The sequence below is a fragment of the Petromyzon marinus genome, chromosome 39, assembly GCF_048934315.1.
Source record: "Petromyzon marinus isolate PM22_M1 ecotype Great Lakes invasive population chromosome 39, UKy_Petmar_22M1.pri1.0, whole genome shotgun sequence".
In the NCBI taxonomy this organism is placed as follows: Eukaryota; Metazoa; Chordata; class Hyperoartia; order Petromyzontiformes; family Petromyzontidae; genus Petromyzon; species Petromyzon marinus.
This window is the reverse complement of record NC_133705.1, coordinates 8,949,172-8,971,353: the sequence shown is the minus strand read 5'-3', so window position 1 is coordinate 8,971,353 and position 22,182 is coordinate 8,949,172. Positions and strand designations below refer to the sequence as shown.

The window sequence follows — 22,182 nt, the reverse complement described above, 5'->3', positions numbered from 1 at the left end:
GGATTAGACGATGATGAGAGGGGAGGGAAGAGAGGGAGAGAGAAGTCGGGAACGAAAGTGGGCAGCTGCGTCTGTTTTCACAGTGGGCAGTGGCTACAGTGGAGGCATTCAGGGTGGGGGCGGTTGGTAGCTATGCAAAAGTCACGTGATTTACAGGAGGCTTGAGCTGATTTAGATGAATAGATAAATTCTCTCGGACGGTTGGACGTCTTTCACACCACTACGTAGCCAACCGTGCCAACTGCCGTCTGGTCCGCAGGCGCCAAGGACCCGTGCGAGGGCGTGCGCTGCGGCTTCGGGAGCGTGTGTGTGGCGTCCGCCAGTCTGCAGCGGGCGCGCTGCGTCTGCCCGACGGAGTGCCCCCCCTCCTCCTCCTCGTCGTCGTCGTCCTCGCCTGGCACCGTGTGCGGCAGCGACGGGCGGGACTATCCGTCCGAGTGCGAGCTCAACCGCCAGACTTGCGGCACCGGCAAGGACGTCTACAAGGTGTTCGACGGGCCCTGCGGTGAGCGACCGCCGCCGAGGCCTGCGCCAGGCTTTGTTTGAAGGCGGGAAGCGATCGTGGTGCGGGGTGAAACCGCGTAAAAACCAGAAGGATTGGGCCATACCGCGGTGGCGAGATGTTAACTACCTCGCCTGGTATACAGGAGGGCGTGGGTTCGATCCCAGTCCTAACACCTGTGTATTTGGAGTTTGCATGTTCTCCCCGTGGTAGCGTGGATTTTTCTCTGGGTCCTCTGGTTTTGCTATCCACATATTGAATTGTGCGTTTAGAGTACTTGGCTACTGCTATAAATTTCCACGTGATAAGCCACTTCATTGGGCTATGATTTGTTGGCCAGGTCGCTGCTGAAAGAAAGCCATATATGTAGCTCAGTGGGCCTTGCATCATGTTTATAGTTTAAATCACGGAAAGCTTTGCTGGTGATTGGGGTTTTCCAGCGTACTGCAAGATGTATTATTATTCTGCTTGTTTTAGCCATGAAAGCCTCACTGAGCATCAAGATTCTAATTTCGGGAGAGTCCTGCCAATTTTTAGCAGTAGGTGCCAATGTTGCTGCGATAGTGCAACCCATGCAGAGCAAGGGGGAGAGGAGAGAGAGATCCGGGTAGTGGCAGCAGATGCCAGTAAATGTTGGGAGCCAGCAAAGACGCGCGCGTGCAGTGCAGCGGGTAGCGCTGTGCTACGAAGCCAGCGACCGCGAGTTCGATTCCCACTCGCGGCCAAAATCGGTGACGATTATCTGAACTGGTCCTGGGCCTCGCCTAGGTCGACTCAGCCTCAAATGAGTATCTGGTTCGGTGTGTAAACATCGTCACTGGGGAGACAAAGGCGGCCCGGCGTGGTGCTGGCCACCTACCCCATCGTGTGCCGTGCCGGTCTTCAATGGTTATACTCGCTAATAGCACTTGCCCCAGCAGTCTATTAAGGATACACGGGAGGGATCTTTGTTTCGTCTTTCTACTGCACCGTACGCCACAAAGAGACAGCTACCATCAGGTAGGCTCCGAGACGGTCGCTAAGTCATCGGCGCGCGGTGCGAATCCAGGTTGTCTGTTTGCCATTCCGATCTTGCATCACAATCCAATGTCGGCATGGTCCTGCCCTGCCCAGCGACCGCCTCTCCCCTCCCGTGCATCTTCCGCCTGCCCTGTCGCCCCCCGTCCCCCCAGACGCTTGCAAGGCGACGCGGCGCCTCTTGGACGCCGGGCGGCTGTGCCGCGTGGAGGCGGGCACGCGGCGCACGGTGGTGAGCCCGGACCCGGCGCTGTGCCCGCCGGGGCGAGGGTCCGCGTGCGGCGACGACGGCGCCACCTACCCCAGCGAGTGCGCGCTCGTGCGCACCGCTGCCCTACGCGGAGTGGCGCTCACCAAACTCCACGACGGGGCCTGCACGCCCGCCGGTAAAGTGGCGCCTTCGTGGCCACGGCGAGTGGCGAGGTTCCCTGGGACGCTGTCGGGTGATTTGGAGGCAATTCGCCCTCTGGCAGCAGTGATAAAAATAATAGTGGAGGGGCCGAGGAGGGGCGATGCTCGCAACGACGAGCGGAGCCCCGGGCGGATCAGAATCAGAATCTTAATTAGACTGGAGGAATCCGCCTGAGCTCTGAAGCTCTTTTTCATCCATACCCAGTATAGAACGCAGCGAGGTGACCGCGGTGGGGAACACAGGTGGTGAATCTGCCGGTCGGTCAACTCGCGGCACCTGGGTCTGTCCCATGACTTCCTGCACCTAGGATGGCACATCAGTCAACCCACGGCACCTGGGCCTATCCCGAGAACTGACAGCAGTGAGCCTTCAACACGTGACATCACCTGCCACTCGAGGTGCTATGGCCTCGAGTGACAGAAATCAATTTCTGCTCTGGTCCATGGACTATTTTTTGTTCTTGCCCATGGACTAATTTCTGTTCTGGCCCATGGACTAAACAGTGCATTTGATGCCCCCCCCCCCATCCCACACCCCCGCCTCCCGCCGCCCCCCGCCGCACACAGACCAGTGCAAGGAGAAGTGCAAGTTCAACGCGGAGTGCTCGGTGCGGAACGGCGTGGCACGCTGCTCGTGCGAGCGCCTCGTGTGCGAGGGCCTCTGGGCCCCGGTGTGCGCCGGCGAGCAGCGAACCTTCGCCAACGACTGCGAGAGGAAGAAGGCTGAGTGCCTCGAGCAGCAGAATCTCCCGACCATCGCCAAGGGGCCTTGCGGTACGCAGGGGGTGGGACGAGGGCGCGAGGGGCAGCAGTCTTGTCTAAGGGATTGGGTGGGTGGGGGGAAAGTGATTTAGACGGCGTGGGGAAATACAGACAGGCAGGAAGGCAGCCTGAGCGAGCGACAACAATCGCCCAAGCTCTGCGGTCCCATATTTGGAGGTTTGGCTGTTGATGCTATGAATGCTATAAATTTATACTGCACACGTGGGTGGAAACCGGAGTGCATGGAGGAAATTCCTGTAGGAGAGGAGATGGTGCGATGATCGTTACTCGTTCCGTTTGGCATTTGTCATTTGTTTAAAGTTTGTTAAATATTGACTGTCTTAGCTCCATTGAGTTTTGGCAAAGGCTGCAATTTCAATAATTTTTAAACCAAATACAGAACCATTAATGCATCTTTGTCTCAAATCACTCTTCTTCAATCCGCATAATGGCCTCGTTCCTAGAACGTTATGTCTTCGTCGCTAGATTCAAGGTGAAGATGGGCTGCCCTTTTCAACGGGGTCACACCGCAGAGGCAGGGCTGCCAGAGGATTTAGAGAAGACACGACTTAGGGTTTCCCGAATTCCAGATGGGGCCTCGTGGCTCAGAGGTCAGAGCACCGAGCTACCCAGTAAACACAAAACGTTGGCCCAACGGTTTCAACCACGTGCCAACGTTGGTCCAACGTTCTTCCAACGGTTCTAACCACATGTCAACGTTGGTCCAACGTTGTTCCAACGGTTCCAACCACATGTCAACGTTGGTCCAACGTTGTTCCAATGGTTCCAACCACATGCCTACGTTGGTCCAACGTTGTTCCAACGGTTCCAATCACATTCCAACGTTGGACCAACGTTGACCCAACGGTTCCAACCACATGCCAACGTTGGTAGAAAGGTTTCAATCACATGCCATTGTTGGCCCAACGTTGGACCAATTTTGGCTCAACGTTGGACAAACAGTTGAACCAATGTTAGCCCAACGGTTCCAACCACATGCCAACGTTTGCACAACGTTGCATCATTTCTGAGCGGGCACTGCTGAGATGCTCGATTCCCAATCCAAGCAGCCGCCTGTAATTAAGCCAGGCTGTGAAGTGTCTGCTTCAAAAAGATGATGGAGGTCGTTGGGCAGAAAATGTCAGCCTCAATGAAGATTTTTTTTTTATTTGATAAACATTTATCACAGTCACGAAAAGTTGTGTGAGTAAATGTTGAAATATCCCAAGTCGACTACAGATTTTTTTTTTTGGGGATAACATTTTGCCGCTTGAAAACTAACCGCCTCCTTTCTTAACCCTGCGTCATCATCGTCACCCCATCAACCAATCGCATCGCACCTCATCCATCACATGATGCCGCCATCTTTTTGTTGTTGTCATGGCGCCCGATGCATGCCGTAACCACAGCAACCCTCGCTTGCCGTGTCCCTTCATCACGTGGTCCGTTCGTGTTGCTTGCAAACGTTCTTAACCCTTTTACCGATTTAAAAACAATGTTTTTTTTCCCCCTTGAGGTTTGTCTCTTTCCTTCCGGTTTTCCCTTCTAACCCTTGCCGTCTTTGGAGAGTTCTGTGCCCGACAGGTAAAAAACTATAATTATTGAAACTTTAAAAAAAAAAATATTTTCTCCAAAAAAGAAAAGAAATACACGGTCAAAACAGTGTCAGCAGAGGGCAGTGCAGAAACATGCAGAGTTTCCCCAGCACCTATGCTCCCTGCATTGACCGTCGTGGTGAAGTATGGTCAGACAGCCCTGCACAGTCTGCACAGAGTGGGAAGGCCCTCATCCTGCACTGGATGGACAGACAGGGGCTGTTCAATGTGCAGAGCGAAAGTCGATCTTGCCACGTTGTATATCATGAGCCTCGCTGGTCTTGAGCCATTGGTGGAAGTTCCACGTTCCTATGCCGAGGCCAGGTTTCGGACATCCTCTTTCACGTAGAACCCGGGGGTAGAGCGGTTCGTGCAGGGTCATCGATTGATGCCGATTCTCAAGCGACGTGATACGGCGCGTCAAACTGTGTCTCTTAAGTTTCGACTTTTAAAAAAATTCCTTTATACTGTATTTTAATGAGTTTTCGTGGTTCCTGCAGCCACTAGAGGCCGCTACATTTTACTGTAATTTTTTTTTTTAATATGATCGATTATTGCATTGTTTGTGTTAAATTGCAACCCTGAATCTTACTGATTATCTTAATTTTCTGGGGAGAAGAGATTGAATGGAAGGCACAACTGTATACTTGAAGATATAGCAATGATTTTGCTAACTTTTTAGTTGGATATTCATATACTGTACATATCCGCACACACGCAGGATATTCACGTGTGTATGTACACACACATGCACGCATATATACACGTGCACACACACTTGTTTGAATACACTTACGCAACACACGCACTTATTGCACACACACGTGAATACACTTAAACACATACGTACATATTCTTGGTTCTTTCGTACATTCAAGCACACACACACACTCTCAAACCTGTACGTACACGCACACAAACTCACGTACACTTATGCACGCACACCCATGAATACACTTAAGCACATACGTACAATCAAACCCGTGTGTACACACGCACACACACGCGCACGTGTCCCCTCCCCGTAGACGCGTCCACGCCGAGCCCTTGCGCGGGTGCCGTGTGCCACTTCGGGAGTTCGTGCACGGTGCGCGAGGGCACGGCGCTGTGCGAGTGCCCTGCGCCGTGCCCCGAGGTGCCCTACGACCCCGTGTGCGGCACGGACGGGCGCACCTACCCCAGCGACTGCGCGCTTCGCTCGGCCGCCTGCGAGCTGCGCAGCGGCGACGTGAGGGTGGCGAGACGCGGGCCCTGCGGTGAGAGGGCCCGCCGCCACCACCACCACCACCACCGGCCACCGCCCCCACCACCACAGGCCACCACCGGCCACCACCCCGCCACCACCACCACCGGCCACCACCACCGGCCACCACCCCGCCACCACCACCACCGGCCACCGCCCCGCCACCACCACCACCGGCCACCCCCGCCACCACCATCGGCCACCACCACCACCACCACAGGCCACCACCCCGCCACCACCACCACCACCGGCCACCCCGCCACCACCACCACCACCGGCCACCACCCCGCCACCACCGGCTACCCCACCACCACCCCACCACCACCCCGCCGCCACCACCACCGGCCACCACCCCGCCACCACCGGCTACCCCACCACCACCCCACCACCACCACCACCGGCCACCACCCCGCCACCACACCACCCCGTCACGCACGGACCGCATGGCTAGGGGGCTGAATGATTTGGGGAAAATATCCAATTGCGATTTTTCTGACAGATCGATTGCGATTTGATTTGAAGTCAAGCTGCAGTTCAATATTCACTGTGTAATAGACTTAAAATGTGATGGAGCATTAGGGGCCGTCCATAAATGACGTGACGCACCTAGGGGGCAGGGGGTCAGATATTTGTGACGAGGGGAGGGGGTTTGAGAAATGTGACGTCACATCAAAATGCGCAACTTTAAATAAATATAGACAACACGTTCTACTTAATTAAATAGACCTTTTAATAAATGTTTTCTCCTACTGCATCAGCGGCACATTAAATACGCATTACAATGACAATAGTTTAAAGCGATTTGAAGCGTGTTTTATTTTTTGGGGGGGGGGCAGAGCTTTGCGACGTCATATTTGAGTGGGGGTCTGACTTTTTGTGACCCCGTGTGACGATGGGGGGGGGGGGGTAAAAAATCGTTCAAAATCGCGTGACGTCATTTATGGACGGCCCCCTGGCCACAAATTATAGCTCAACGAAGATGCTTATCGTCACGTGAAAATGTATAGCAGCCAAATACTCTAAACGCGTGATGTTGATTCTAAACGTGGAGGGAAAAACCGGAGGGCCCGGAGAAAAATCCACGCGACCACAGGGAAGAACACGCAAACTCCAAATATGCAGGCATCAGGGTCGGGTTCAAACCCACGACCTCCTGTATACCAGGCGAGGGAGTTAACATCTGACCACTGCGGCCCCCCCCCCCCCCATTGTCGCTTGGGATCACACGCAGCAGAAGCAACACGCTAAAACCCCAACTGTGAACATAACTGGGCGGGACCCTCCTGAACAAGAGTCTCGGTGAGGCTCTCCTGGGAAAATAAGCAACTTAAGTAAATAAAACTACTGCTAGAATTGCAGGTTGATCCGTCCCCCCCCTAGTGTATGGTGTATCAGGGGCAGTGGGTGCATCACAGCAATAGCGCCCCTGCTCGACCTCGGTATCTGCGGCGGTAAATCCACGTGCGTCTGTGTGTGGGGAGCGGTAGTGTAGCGATTAGCGTGTGTGGGGAGCGGTAGTGTAGCGGTTAGCGTGCCGCGCTGCGAATCCGGCAACCTGAGTTCGATTGCCCCTCACGGCCACTAACAACAGTTACGGATATTTGAACTGGTTCCTGGGCCGCCCCGAAGTTGCCTAAAATGAGTACCTGTGCGTAAACATCGCCACTGGGGAGGCAAAGGCGGCCCGGCGTGGTGCCGGCCACCCACCCCCTCGTACGTCGTGCCGGCCTTCATAGGTGCTACTCGCTAACAGCGCTAGCCCCAACAGTCTGTTAAGGCTATCCGGGGGATCTTCGTCCTTTTTTTTTTGTCTTTGTGCGTGTGCGCAGGCCGGTGTGTGCCGGCGTGCCGGCTGGGCGCCGTGTGCCAGGAGGGCCCGTCGGGCCCGCGCTGCCTCTGCCCCCGCACCTGCACGCCCGTGCCGGCGCCCGTGTGCGGCACGGATGGCAACACGTACGGCAGCGAGTGCGAGCTGCGCGTGCGGGCGTGCGAGCAGCAGGCCGACGTCTCCGTGGCCAGCGCCGGCGCTTGCAGTGAGTCCGCGGGCCGGCCCTCGTGCGGACGACGACTGTGTTGCTCGCGATTGCGCGATTGTTTTGCTCATTGACGGGCGCGTTCCGTCTTTTACGTCGTGGCTTGTTCGTTCGGGCAGTCGTTCGTGGATATGTGCCACACGTGCGTGTGAGCGTGTACACGCGTGTGTGTGTGTGTGCGTGTGAGCGTGTACACGTGTGTGTTTGTGTGTGTGTGAGCGTGTATTAGGTGTGTACATCACGGGCATGTGTTACAGGTGCTCGCTGACAGCACTCGCCCCGACAGTCCGTTGAGGGATATCGTACAGCCGGCGGTTCTTTGTGTGTGCGCGTGCGCGCGTCACCAGAGCCCTGCGGCGCCGCGGGCGAGGTGTGCAAGCTGGGCCGGGTGTGCGTGAACGGGGCGTGCGCGTGCCCTGAGTGCGGCCCCCAGGGCTACTCCCCGGTGTGCGGCAGTGACGGCATCTCCTACGGCAACCCCTGCGAGTTGCGCGCCGTCACCTGCGCCACCGCCGTCTCCGTCTCCATCGTCAAATACGGGCCCTGCGACGGTAACACCGCCCCGCGCGCTAATCCGCTGTTCGACCCTCCACCAACCCCCGCCCCCGCACCTTTCTCCGCCCACCGCCCACCGCCACCGCCGGAGCCGTGATCGACCCCTGCGGGACGTGAAAAAATGTCCCAGCTGCGTTTTTTTTTGTTTCCCGTGAAGGTAGCGTCCGTCGGTTTCGGTGCCCCTTGTGGTGGGGCCGCCGCTACGGCAGACGTGGTTTGCTGCGACGTCGCCGGCATGTCCGTTGGGGAGGGCTGTCCCCGTGATTCCGAACATCACGTGCAACCAAAACGCAAAGTGTTGCGACGTGGCATTAACGTCCCGTGGCTTTGGGTTGTAACTTGATCACGAATATAACTTTTTTACGCTTTTATTATTTCCGTACAAATCCTACGGGCGATGTTTCCCGCGCCGTCTCGTTTGGAATTCGCGGCTAGCCCGCCCCTTCTCCATGCACGAAGTGTCCATCTGCCTTCCTCCGTGTGTCCCTCCGCACCGCCTTCGCCGCCGCCTGCAGACGAGTTGTGCGCCATGTCGGGCTCGGGCGACGGCTCCGGCGACGACTGCCGGGAGGTGCGGTGCCAGAAGTTCGGTGGGCAGTGGAGCAGCGACGACGAGGACGGCGTCTGCGTCTGCTCCCTCTTCTGTGGCCTCGTGCCCGACCGGCCGGTGAGCGGGCAAGACGGGCAGCGATCTCGCGCACGTAGCCCTCAACAGCCCGTTGGGCGCCAGTTCCGTTAGCGAGTAGAAGCACCTATTGATTTACACGGACAGACGGACACGTACACGCACAGACACACCTGGATACAGACACAAAGACGTTTGTGAACCCCCCCTCCTCTCTCCCTGCCACCACCCCCAAACAACCCCCGCTCGTCAACAGCTGTGCGGCTCCAACGGGCAAACGTACCGCAACGACTGCGAGAGGAAGAAGGCGGCGTGCGAGCTGATGCGCGACATCCACGTGGCCAAGAGCGGCCCTTGTGGGAAGCGTGAGTGAGGCCTCTCGAGCTTACACCGTGGTGGGGGGGGGGGGGGGGGGAGGGGTCGGAGGGAAGGTAGCAAGGGGAGAGAGGGAGCGAGGAGAGGGAGTGAGTGAGGGGAGCGATGGAGCGAGGCGAGGGAGCGAACGAGGGGAGGCTGCGAGGGAGATAGTGAGGGAGCAATCACTCCGCCCACTGTGACCGACACATGGCGGCTCGTGCCGGCCATGTGCGGTTTGCGCGCCTGAGCGGCTTAGGTTTATGCGCACGTGCGGTGTGACACGCGTGTGTACGTTACACGCGTGTGCACGTTACACGCGTGCAGGAATATTATTATTCTGATACTCCTACTGCGCTCGTTTGCCCCAGTAGTGACGGAGGGAGGTGAACGGAGAAGGGAATGGAAAGTTTTATCGTTATCAACGCGCGTGGCGTCCACGTCGAGAATGTCTGTGTGTCCCGCGCGTGACGTCTATTGCACGTTGGCCAGCCCCCCTCATTAATAATCATGAACAGGTTACGTCCTCCACATTGACACCCCCTCATTAATGATCGTGAGCGGGTGACGTCACTAAACTTGTAGCACCCCCCCCCCCAATAATAATCATGACCAGGTGATGGCACTCCACATCGAACAGCCCCCCACATTAATAATCATGAAGAGGTGACGTCTTCCAAATGGACACCCCCCCCTCCATTAATAATAATGAGCGGCTGACGTCACTCCACATGGGGGGACGAGGCGCCTCCTCCCCCCTCCTCGGCGTCAACTTACAACCCTCACTACAAAGGCAGAACCCTCACGTCACGTGATCTCCATAACGTTATTGAGACATCAAAGTAAAAAGTACGTCATGATGAACAAGGGATTATAACCTTTAAATGAAATAAGTCTGTGTCACCGCGGCCTCACAAATTGCACACAAATGGATGCAATGAATATCATGTCGCAGTCTGCTTTTCGCTTGCAAGTTTCAGATTTACTTCAATACACCCGTCCTTGGATGGCAAAAGGCTAGTTAAATATAACAATTATGCTCCTTTACCCAGGAAAGGCTCAGCGGAGTCTCAGGACTCTTTTGCAGGGAGAGTCCTGCCACGTTTCCGCAGTAGAGGGGCAATATTGCTAAACGTGATCCCAATATTCAGGTAATTTTTCAGCATTGCGTGAAGTAAAGCTTACACGTTTGCCTACTTTACACGCGTGTTCACTTTGCACGTGTACGTACGTTGCACTCCTGAAGATACCCGCAGTAGTGCGTGGCTAAACCTTGGCGAGAGAAAAAACTCATCAAATGCTCGAAAAACGGACACCCAACACCATGGACCGATTGCACGTGGATTAACGAGCGGGTGTGAACGTGCTCGCGTGTTCGTTGTTTGTCTTGCAGAAGGGCCGAGGCCTTGCAAGGAGACGCTGCACGGATGCTGCCCAGACAACGTCACTGCCGCCCTGGGCATTGGTTACGGCGGCTGTCCCGGTAACACCTAGTGTTCCCTCCCAACGGCAAAAACAACAACAAACGCCAAATTTCACTGCCATTGTTACATTAATTCTTACACAAGTGATTGCTGTACCATGATGAAGACAGACGCAACGTTGGAAATACGTATGGTAATGTGATTTAAGGTCACCGTGAACCATTCTCTGTTCACTGTTTTTCCCCTCGTAAGGGATATGTGGCTGCAACAGGATTGGCTCCCTGAGTGCGACCTGCGACCCCGGAAGTGGTCAGTGCGTGTGCCAGCCCGGGGTCGGCGGGGTCAAGTGTGACCGCTGTCTCCCCGGATTCTGGAATTTCCGGGGGATGGTGTCGGAGCAGCATGCCGGATGCACGCGTGAGTCATGCAGAGCCTAGCCCGGGCCCGAACATATCCCTAATCCCCCCTGCTCTAAAACCTATAGCAACCGAAAGCCTAAACCCGAGAAATGTTTCTTTAGAACTGCTTTTTCGTGTTTAGTTTGTTGTCCTTCCTCTGCACCTCCGTCTAGCACGGTCGATCACGTACGGTGCGACAGAAGTTCAGTATACAGTCTGTTCTCCTATAACGCGGTAGTTACGTTCCTGAAGAACACCGCGTTATGGAAAAATCACATTATAATATATGAACCTTATCGCGGTACCCCGGGGTACCATAGCACCTCGGCTCTCGCATAATGTCCGTGATGCAGTCATTTTTAGTCTGTTGATGGTCGGCGATGCGGCAATCGACTCATCTCGACGAGCTGTCCACGATGCACTATTCAAAGTTCTCAAGTGCATTTGATGTTCTAAGCCCAGTCACCAATTGATATATATGTGTAGTGGGTTCAACTGAGATGTACTCTTCAACTTGGAGGGAGCGTATTTTATTCTTGAACACAGCAGGACAACATAACACAACGACCTAGGGTGGTGACCACCCTGGCTAACTCCGTAACAACTGCTAACGCGGGCCGGGGCTAACAGCTTACTGCCCGGACCACGTGCTTGAAGACTCGCGAACCGTAGAACGTAGACGAAGGGTTTCTTCCCCGGGATGGACAGCCAAGAGCCCTCTTGGGATTCGGCTTGTATTCTCTCCGGCGTGGCCGGCTCCACCACTGGCCACGCCTCCCTTCCAGAACCTTCACGAAGAACCTCGGTTCCATCGCGTGCCCCTCACAGCCCCCTCCTCGGGGGCCCCTCCGTTGCCTTAACTGGTCACGTGTCCACCCGGGTCAACTAGACTGTCATGGCCTTACCCGACCTTCCCTTAGGGTCGGCACACACCCTGCCCGCTAGGGCCGGTGCTGTACCCACAGCATGGTGACATCTATGAAGTCACTGCATATGTATTAAAAATTGCAGGTAAAATGTTCAATTTAATTTGGCTGAATAGCAGATCTGTCACGGGAAAAAAATCTCATGGCTACACACACGCACCCATACACAAAGCATTGAAAGCTTAAACATCGGTTTGATTTTCATGGGAAAAACTCATTGCAGGGTGTATGGGAGAGTTCGACCACGAGTTTGTGAGACATTTTGTATAAAATAATAATAACAATTCTACTATTTTTATATTCTTGGTTCTTTCGGTAAAGTCACGTAGAAGGGAAATAATAAAATAATAAAATATTAAACAATACAATTCTCAGGAAAAAAAACGCCACTTTTTTCAAATTTTCTTGCTGTGGTTTTCGCACCTGATGATGATTGCTTGTGTTGCAATCTAAACGTCGTGAGAATTTTTTTTTTATTTCCCTTCTACGTGACTTTACCGAAAGAACCAAGACTATGAATCCCTGCAGTCACGAAAGCTTTAAATCGAAACAATTCTACTGTGAGACTTCCAAATGGCTTCTTCATCTCATCATATGGCGCTACGACCTTGAAATAAATTAGACAGAACAAAATAATCCTTTTTCTTCCGTTTCACACGCACAGTTTATGGCAAACAGGCAGTAAGCCTCACTCATCTTTCAAAGGGCATTTAGCGACACTCTTGCAACACTGTAGCCCACAGTACACCCGAACAAAATCGCTATCCTCAGGGGTGTAACGATTCACTCTACTCCCCCACCCTCCACTCCCGGAAAAAATAGTGTCCCAGAAATGAAATATTAAATTGCCTCGGCCATTTTGTATTATTTGGTACCCCGGGGTACTGCCATAAGGATCATATAATATAGGGCAAAGTACAGTCCGCGATAATGCGTGAGATGCGTACGCAGGCCGAACAAAGCCTGAGGCACGTGGGTAGCATCTCGAAGCATCCAGCAGCATCCCGCCTTGTGCGATGCTACGCCAAGGCAGCCGTAAAACCGCTTATTCCTACTCGCGCGACATAGTTCTATTCACGTATCCAATTCGCATTCGCATTATCAAAATTGTGTACTCCCCCCCCCCCCCCTAATACATTCAACGCGTTGTGAAAACCACACGTGGCGTTATAGGCGAGCAGACTGCACATACATACAATAACTGGAACAACAACCCGAATCCGTGTGATAACTGTACAGCCTGCGACAATAACCATGCAACCCTAACCTGCTCGTGAGCAGCGTGCGGCTGCAGTGCGGCCGGCTCGGTGGAGGATGCTTGCCATCAGACCACGGGGCAGTGCTCGTGCCGGGATGGAGTCTTCGGCGTCAAGTGCGACATGTGCCCCAAGGGATGGACACTAGGGCCCTCCGGCTGCTCGCAAGGTAATACCGGGGCGCGGCATGGGGGACCAAATGTATGTACGTACGTTGAATTTCTTTGTGTGTATATGTATATGTTGAACTTCTTTGTGTGTATGTATGTTGAACTTCTTTGTGTGTATATATGTTGAACTTCTTTGTGTGTGTGTATGTATGTTTAATTTCTGTATGTGTGTGTATGTATGTTGAACTTCTTTGTGTGTATGTATGTTGAACTTCTTTGTGTGTGTATATATATATGTATGTTTAATTTATGTATGTGTGTGTATGTATGTTGAACTACTTTGTGTGTATGTATGTTGAACTTCTTTGTGTGTGTATATATGTTGAACTTCTTTGTGTGTGTATGTATGTTTAATTTCTGTATGTGTGTGTATGTATGTTGAACTTCTTTGTGTGTATGTATGTTGAACTTCTTTGTGTGTGTGTATGTATGTTTAATTTCTGTATGTGTGTGTATGTATGTTGAACTTCTTTGTGTGTGTGTATATATGTTGAACTTCTTTGTGTGTGTGTATGTATGTTTAATTTCTGTATGCGTGTGTATGTATGTTGAACTACTTTGTGTGTATGTATGTTGAACTTCTTTGTGTGTGTGTATGTATGTTTAATTTCTGTATGTGTGTGTATGTATGTTGAACTACTTTGTGTGTATGTATGTTGAACTTCTTTAGCACCATATGTAGCCAACCGCGCTAATCAGAGGTGCGGGGGAAGGACAACAAACTAAGCACAAAAAGTAGTTCTAAAGAGATATCGCTAGGGTTTCGGTTGCCGAAGATTTTCTACGGTGGTGGGAGTTGAGTCTCTGTTCAAGCACTGTTCATTTCTTACCCAGTTTGCAGTAAGTTCTGGTGTGGATATCGTGCAAATAATGTGTATATGTATGTTGAAATTATTTCGCACCGTACGTAACCAACCGTACCAATCAGGGGTGTGGGAGAAGGACAACAAACTAAACACAAAAAGCAGTTCTAAAAAAAACTTTTCAATCTACAGTAAAACCTTAGATTGAGAGCATAATTCGTTCCGGAAACGTGTTTGTAATCCAAAGCACTCATATATCAAAGCACTCGTATATCAGTTGTGATCACGTGATGCTCGGCAGACAAAGCGTATGCGTACTACTCATATTGCAAGACCTTGCTCGTTTATCAAATTAATATTTATTGAAAATTTTTGCTCATCTTGCAAAACACTTACAGACCAAGTTACTCGCAATCCTAGGTTTTATATGTATATGATTTAAAAGTGCATAGGCTCCAGTGGCTTCCTAATATTTGTAGAGCGTTTCAGACGGCCACAACGAGGCACATCTAAAAGCGCGCGATACGGTGACCGTCTTTGTTCGATGGCTAGCCAAAAGCTGCTGCTGCGAGGATGACCGGAGTGTCGTGTCACGGTTTATGCTCCTTTGACGAGATCAGCAAGGTGTGATGGTTCATTTGTGGCAAGCACTTATAATGAGTGCAAATTTATAATGTATTTGTTCTGCAACCGGGAGCCAATGCAGCTCGGAAAGCACTGGACGGGCACGGTCGGATCTTGCGTTGCCGTTGCGGGCGTAAATAACTTTGGGCAGTTCCACAAATTCCACATTGCAAAAAATGTCTCTTCGCGCGATTCATATCGGGTGAAGATTTTTCTTCTTTTTTTAATGGTAACTATCCGCAGTTTTACCAAAAAACATGGCTTATTCGTGAAGCAAGCCGATGGTTTTGGCGCGCGTGCGCGGAAAATCGGGTTAGCGCAGCCCACCCTGCATCCATCGCAGCCGCGCGGGTGAGCGAGTCGGTTCGTCCGGGCACGTCCAACACCACTGCGGGGTTTTGATGACCACGGTTGCCGATTGGCCGACGTCATGCGTTAACAACGATTCCGATTCTGAAGTAAAAGAGCTCAACTTTGTGGTCACACCGACGATCGCACACCTGTACGTTGACTCATTAATCTCCCCCACAACCCCCCCCCCCACTTTGCGCAAGAGCGCAGAAGCGTGGTGACCACATCCACGCCTCTAGTTGAGGAACGAAACAGGTGGACTTCTCCACAAATCTGGCTGTCGCCTGATGAAGCTGGTTGTAATTACTGGCGAAACGTCGTATTCAGATTGTAAATGTCGTGGCTTGGCTCTCCAACACACCGCTGTGTAGTGACAAATTGGCATGTTCTGTTTACGTGACAACCCCTACTTGCTGGCTGTGTCGGGCGGGTTTTAACGACACATTTATACATTTACGCGATCTAACCCCAAAAAAACCTCTTATGGATGATATTGGCCGCGAAAGCCTACGTGTTAGACTGCTTCAGAGTGTCTGAATCGCGCGTCCGGAACTGTGGACGTGCCCAATTATCCCACTCGGTAATTTTTTTCGACATGCTTGTACTTTATCGTTTGTATTGCTCTCCGTTTCTTTCTCTCTCCCGTTGGTATGCTTTTTAGTTCATGCCAGTCGCTTGAACATAACGTTGGCACGTCGTTTACATCTCTCTGGCACACGCCGTAAATGATTGATCCCTACATGCACCGTGCCTTTGCACGTATCTCGCGCGTAAGAATGAGGTTTTAAATTCGCAAAGTACGCCTGAAATCTACGTGCTAGAGCGTGGAATTAATCAAGAGCCGGTCTGCCTTATTTTGGGCATTCGGGCGACACGCGTGCTGCCTCACAGCAAGAAGTTGCCGGGTTCGATTCGGCACTCGAGCGCCTCACCGTGTATGGTTTGTATGTTCTCTCCCTGCTCTGTTTAAGTTTCCTCTGACTTCTCCGGTATCCTCCCACAGCTAAAAAACGCCACACAGTGTAACTGGATAATAACGCCGTGAATTACTCGATTGGGATCGCACACAATGGCAACGTCACCCCCTGTTGCAAAAACTTGGCAGGACCCTCCTTAAAGAGAGTCTTGAGACTCAGTGATGCTTTCCTGGGTAAGCAATCGTGATAACAACACAATAATAATAAAATTATATTCATCCATCCCCTTTCCTTCCTTCTTGTTTCTCTGTTGCTCCGTGAACCATGGCCGCAGGCTACCGATGCTGACCATGTGTGGCGGGTCGCTCCTACAGGTCGTGCTTCCGTTTGTCGCTGTCGTTGGCAAAATACAACAACGGCGAATCACATCAACTGGCACAGTTCAACATACGCACGTGCGTAAACCAGTCGGCCCACAATGCAGTGCGTGCGGCATCGCGTGCCCCCCTTCCTCCGACAGACGCGGCGCCGTGGTCGTGCAGCGGCGTGACGTGCCGCTACGGCGCCGTCTGCGTCGACGGGGGACGGACGCCGACGTGCCAATGTCCCACCGACTGCAACCTCCTCCTCACCGCGCGCCAGGTACGAGACGGTCAAGTATGGGTTGGGTGGGGGGGGGGGGTGCGGGGGTGGTGCGGGGGGGAGGGTGATGGGAGAGGTGAGTCTGGAGAGCTAAGCCACGAGGGTTGAGTCTGCGTGACTGTGCCCACAAAGTTCATTCCGTGGGAGCGCCTCGCAATGTTGGCTTGTTGGAGAACGATTCTACGGTGCTGGGAGTTGAGTCTCTGTTATATTGCTTACCCAGTTTGCGGTAAGTTCTGGCGTGGAACTTCTTTTGCATCACACGTAGCCAACCGTGCCAATCGTAGGTGAGGGGGAAGGACGGCAAAATAAAACAGTTCCAAAGAAATTCGTTTTCAATCTAGATTTTTTTTTTTTAGTTTGTTGCTCTCTTCAGTTTTCACATTTTCCTCCTGCGGTGTCCAGTAGCTGCCGCCGCAGCCGACGGTCCTGGGCTGTGGTTGTCCTCGTAACAGAGCCGCGTAGCTCGATGACGCCTCACCGACTAAAGTAACAACGTCTTTGAGCCGTGACGGTTCAGTGAAGGTGGGAGGGGGTGTGCCACTGCGGTTCAGTGGTCAGCGCACCGGATTTGCAGTCCAGAGGCCGCCGGTTCGATCTCCCGGCGCGACAGTGCAAACAACGTTTCAAGCCTCTTAAACCCTCACATCCACCCAGCGGTAGAAAAACGAGTTCACCACAGCCGGCTGGCGGGTCACGTGCGGTGGTGTAAAGTGTGGGCTCTCCAATCTCTTCCGAGGCGTCTGACGAGTGCGGACTAGTAGGCCCCAAATACCATTCCTGAGCTCCCTCTGGCAGCGGAGAGGTAGTGGCGTGAGCGAGCAATCGCAGGGCTGCGCCTTTAATTATAGGCTGTAGGCTCGAGGTTGTAGGGCCCGAATCTGGCGGTTGAGTTTGTGGATGGAGTGTGGAGGTTGAAGTGAGGGTTTGAAGCCCCGGTTTGAGATCAGGTAACAAGGGGCATTGATTGGCGAGTGAACGGTTACCGGGCAAAGTTAATGGGATTTGAGTCTGGGGGCAAAACTCAACCCTCACGTGGGGTTGAGCCAGAAAATGGGGTGGCCAAATCGGCCGTCAGGCGCCGAATGTCGCTGTGGGTTTTTTGGTGGGCAGGTGTGCGGATCGGACGCGGTGACCTACGCCAACCGGTGTCAGCTGCGCCTGATCGCGTGCCGGCTCGGCAAGGACGTCTCGGTTGAGCACGACGGGCCGTGTGCCGGTGAAGCCAACGCACAACAATGACAAACATAACAAACAACAAGAACTGCAACACAAACATATGAACAAACAAACATAGCAACACAACTGGAACACAAACATATCAACAAACAATAACACACACATATCAACACAACTACAACACGAACATATCAAAACAAAAACAAACATAAAATACAAAACAAAAACAAACATACCAACAAACAACACGCTGCTGGAAAAAGAGCTATATAGCTCAGTGGGCCTTATCTGGTAAAATAAAAACAAAAGTTAATTGTTTAGTTAATGCATGCAGCGCCTTTCTGCCACAAATATGCCAGTCAACGCACATCAACACATAAACACTCGATGTAAAATTAGAAAATTCTAAACAATGACAATATATACTTACACGTTGCAGTGAACGTCGACTGAAATTGACTATCGGTTAGATGTGCCGAAAAATCTCGCGAAAGCAAAGTTTGTAATCGTCGTCGTTATTGTTATTGTTCAGTGCCGCCCCCTCCGTTCAAGATCAAGCTGTCCTCGCTGCAGCCCATCATGCCCCGCGCGAGACCACCAACGGTGGCAGTCCCTCCGCCCAAGGGCCTCCTCGAGAACCTGCCGTGGTTTCCACCGAAACCCGCACCGGCGGTGACGCCGCCGGCGAGACCCCCGCCGGTCCCGCCACCCGCCGCGGTGAAACCGCCCGGGGTGGTGCCACGAAAGGGGACCGTCGAGGCGACGACGAGGAAAACTGTGGCTACGCCGACGGCGAAGGCGGTGGTGACGAAGGCAAAACTGACGACGACCACGGAGGACTGGTTTATTGACCCGTGGCAGGTGGAGGCCGGTTCGGGGGTCATGGGCATTCCGTTGCCACTGCCGCCCTTCGCTGGCCTCACTGACGAGGAGCAGAGCGGAGACGGCTCAGACAACGAGGGCAGCGGCGACTTTCACGGTGCGTGTTTGTAGAAATACGTTCTATGGTGCGTGTTTGTGTAAATACGTTCTACGATGCGTGTTTGTAGAAATACATTCTACGGTGTGTGTTTGTGTAAATGCGTTCTACGGTGACAACGGTGTCGATTGTCGTCGTTGTTGCTGCTTGCTTGCCACTCCATCATATCTCATAAAAGTATTACAGGTTAATTTAATTGCTTACTTTATTAAATTACCGTGGATTTGAATGTCGTTGTTTTTTTCAGGCATGCAGGCAGAAGAGCAGATAGCCCCTGAGCTTAAGTTCAGCTGTGAGAACACCAAACATGGCTGCTGCCTGGATGGAAGGACCCCGGCCGTCTACGCCAACAAAATCGGCTGCCCGCGTGCGTATCACCCCGGAGACCCCACCACGTGATGGTGCAAAACATGGACTGGGCCCAACTGAAGCCTCTTACACTCCCACTCTGCTGAACAGTCTACCAGTGAACACGCCAACGTTGGGCTAACGTTGGGCCAACGTTCCGTGTTTACTGGGTTGCATTTGAGTGGGGAGATGGTTTCAGTGACGAATGCCTTATTTGCTTGTGGTGGACGGGGACACGGCAGAGACGCTGCGTTGCTTGTACAAATCAGGCACATTCCAGATGATTTAGCGATAAGCTCATCTATTTAACCCTGCTATAAATGTGTAAAGGAGTCCCTGGGAGGCATCCATTTCAACAACGGTAAGTCTTTATTTTCAGGGAGTCGGTACAGCTCCGTTGAACCCAACCGAGCTGCACTCCGTCTTGGTCACCTCTCAGTCTTGTCCCAGCCTCCTGCCCCAAACTCAGATTGTGCTCCCTCTTATATACCCTCCTTAGTCAACCCTCCTTCATTTTGTGTCCAAGTCAATGGAATAAAATTGGGTGGGGGGGGGGAAGACAAAATAGATGTACACCTTTTTAACATTTTTTTGAAAACAATATGTTTTTTAATATTACGCTTTTAACACGTTCTGTTAAGTCTTTCCCACAACTAAGCATACAGATGACAAAAGGTAAAGGTCTTTATTTGTTTCAAGTTGCCATAAGTGTTTCAAATTCCATATCGTATACATATCCATTTGTCTTCTCATCGGGTACCGTGGCATTTTCCATCATCCATTTATCGCCAATTTCCCATAATACACCTTGCTTGTATACCACTACCACCATCATCAGTATTTTATGACCATACGCTTCAAATCAGCATCTTTTCCCGCTACTAACCAATAACAACAACAATACTCTAAGTATCTGTCTTTTCTTACAGCAGAATCCTTTAATTTCCCTCTACATTTTTCAAAACAAAAACCCTAAACCGAGTCCAGAGTTGGTTTATTATTGCTCTTAGGCATGGCCAAGCCGTCCCCACAGTGACCAGGGAAAGTTGGTCCACGTGCAACCTCTAACCCAGTAGACATGCGATTTTTGGTGTGGTTGGAACCGTTGGACTAACGTTGGGCCATTGTTGCCATGTTGTTGGAACCAAGAGGCCAAAGTTTGGCCAATGTTGGCATGTGGTTGGAATCGTTGGACCGACGTCGGGCCAACTTTCACATGCGGTTGGAACCGTCGGGCCAACATTGGCCCAACGTTCCATGCGTACATGGAAAGCACAAGGTAAGCTAGACAATGTAACATGATTTCCAACAAAGATTAAACCAGAGTTAATTGTCTCATTGTCCTGCTGCTGTCAAACATAATGTGGCCACAATGTTGACTTTTGAATTGGTGGCCAAAGACAAGGCCGTGTACATGAATACAGCGCGGCCTGGCGATGTCGTGTCACCTGTGAAGCATGATGGAAGGAGCAAGCCTGAGGCGGTCACAACCAAGCCAGTTTGCCGCCTAGAAATCTCGTTTCTTAGTCGTCGTGCTTTGAACTCAACTTCATGTGCAATTCTGAGAACGTCTGTTTTTTTTACTGTGAAGGCACCCACCCCACCGCACGGACTTAACGACTGGCTCTTTGCGTACCGCAATCGGCAAACCCCAACGGCGGTCATCAGTTGGGCCGAACGCTTGCCGATGGGACGCGGGGCAATCGAAATCGCTCCGAATTTGATCGTTTCAGGCCCGGTTTTTCCAATGACTAATAATGGCCGCTCGAATAAATGGCCGCACGAATAAATGACCGCTAGAATCAATGGCTGCTCGAATAAATATAGATGTTTTTTTTTACTTACAAGAGCCCGGTACAGAGCGAGAAAAATAAATATGGAAAGGGTGGAGGAAATGGAGAGAAATGGGCACGCCACCCCACTCACGTAGGGACTGCAAGCGGGAGCATGGACTTTTTATGAGGGGAATGGAAGGCGAGGGAAAAAGGAGCAAAGGTGATGGGGAAAGGGTGGATGGGGGGTACAAACACAAGGTCTCCCAAATAACGTAACCTAAACTCGCCAAGTGAATCTATCATCGAAATGAATTCCGCAGAGCGGTGATTACCACACGTCTATCCGAAGGGTGACACCATGAACGTCCATCCACTCCCCCCAACAAAATTGTCGATTCATATGCGTGCAACTTGATGCGTGTGTCGCGAGCGTGATAATCGATTGTAATCGATGGATCGGTTACAATCGTTACAGGCCCACCGTATTTAAACGCAGGTAAGATGCGCGTCGGGTCCAGAACGAGCGTCGTTCACGAGCCACACAGTGGGTTTAGCCATAGAATACGTGTAGCGCAGTCTTGTCTTAGTTCGGGTTTATTTAGCAAGATGCGTATGAAGCAGTTTGTCGTAACGAAGTGCTTTTTGTGTTCAAATGAATTCCAATTGCCCCTTTTTTCCTTTCCTTCTGCAGCACAATATACCCTTATATGCCTTTCGTTTTGATAAGACAGATATAAACACTCACTTGGACGATGCTCAACTGCCAATTGCTCACGTTACGAGGCAGATTGAGTGTGATAAAAAAATAACACTCCGTTTAAAAGAAAATATATATATCGTACAGCAAGAACAGCAAAATAAATTTCAGCGATTCGAACAATAACGAAATACAATAAACCCACACGTCTGCGTAGGTTGCTGTCTCCCCCCGTATCTCATCTCGTCCCGTGTTGCCTCGTCCCCTCCCCCATCCCCCCCTCCGGGTACACCACGAGCAGCCACGCGAGTCTTCGCTGCGGTGTTGGTCCTGGACACTCCGCTCGTCGCCAAAATGCCGGCCTTCACGCAGGAGACGAGCGAGCAGTTCGCCGAGCTGCGCGCCTCCGTCGAGACCGCCGTGCGTTTGGAGCGATGCGGGGGGGGGGGGGGGCACGCACGCGGGGGGGGGGGGGGCACACACGGAGGCACATGTGGGTGCACGCAGGGGCATGCGGTGGCACACAGTGTGCATCGTGCCAAAACTGTCGGCAGTTCTTGAACAAGTGTATTGTGGCCCTCTTGTCTTAGGCCACC

The 22,182-nt window shown here is 52.2% G+C and overlaps 1 protein-coding gene across 8 annotated transcripts in view; it reads left to right on the top strand.

The window, feature by feature from the left end:
• Positions 1 to 22,182, top strand: part of LOC116950497 (agrin-like) — a 111,688-nt gene that overhangs the window by 54,767 nt on the left and 34,739 nt on the right. For all 8 annotated transcript variants that reach the window (XR_004404035.2, XR_012946400.1, XM_032968296.2 and 5 more), the window contains exons 6-21: positions 260 to 505; positions 1,675 to 1,905; positions 2,498 to 2,704; positions 5,316 to 5,543; positions 7,360 to 7,563; positions 7,911 to 8,114; positions 8,634 to 8,785; positions 9,000 to 9,108; positions 10,491 to 10,580; positions 10,774 to 10,938; positions 13,127 to 13,270; positions 16,487 to 16,608; positions 17,722 to 17,827; positions 18,320 to 18,766; positions 19,014 to 19,133; positions 21,888 to 22,006. Coding sequence is in view for 6 of the 8 variants with exons in the window: in XM_032968296.2 (XP_032824187.2) it covers positions 260 to 505; positions 1,675 to 1,905; positions 2,498 to 2,704; positions 5,316 to 5,543; positions 7,360 to 7,563; positions 7,911 to 8,114; positions 8,634 to 8,785; positions 9,000 to 9,108; positions 10,491 to 10,580; positions 10,774 to 10,938; positions 13,127 to 13,270; positions 16,487 to 16,608; positions 17,722 to 17,827; positions 18,320 to 18,766; positions 19,014 to 19,133; positions 21,888 to 22,006 (2,894 nt within the window). In the remaining 2 variants the exon portion in view is untranslated. The remainder of the gene's footprint in view (positions 1 to 259; positions 506 to 1,674; positions 1,906 to 2,497; positions 2,705 to 5,315; positions 5,544 to 7,359; positions 7,564 to 7,910; positions 8,115 to 8,633; positions 8,786 to 8,999; positions 9,109 to 10,490; positions 10,581 to 10,773; positions 10,939 to 13,126; positions 13,271 to 16,486; positions 16,609 to 17,721; positions 17,828 to 18,319; positions 18,767 to 19,013; positions 19,134 to 21,887; positions 22,007 to 22,182) is intronic.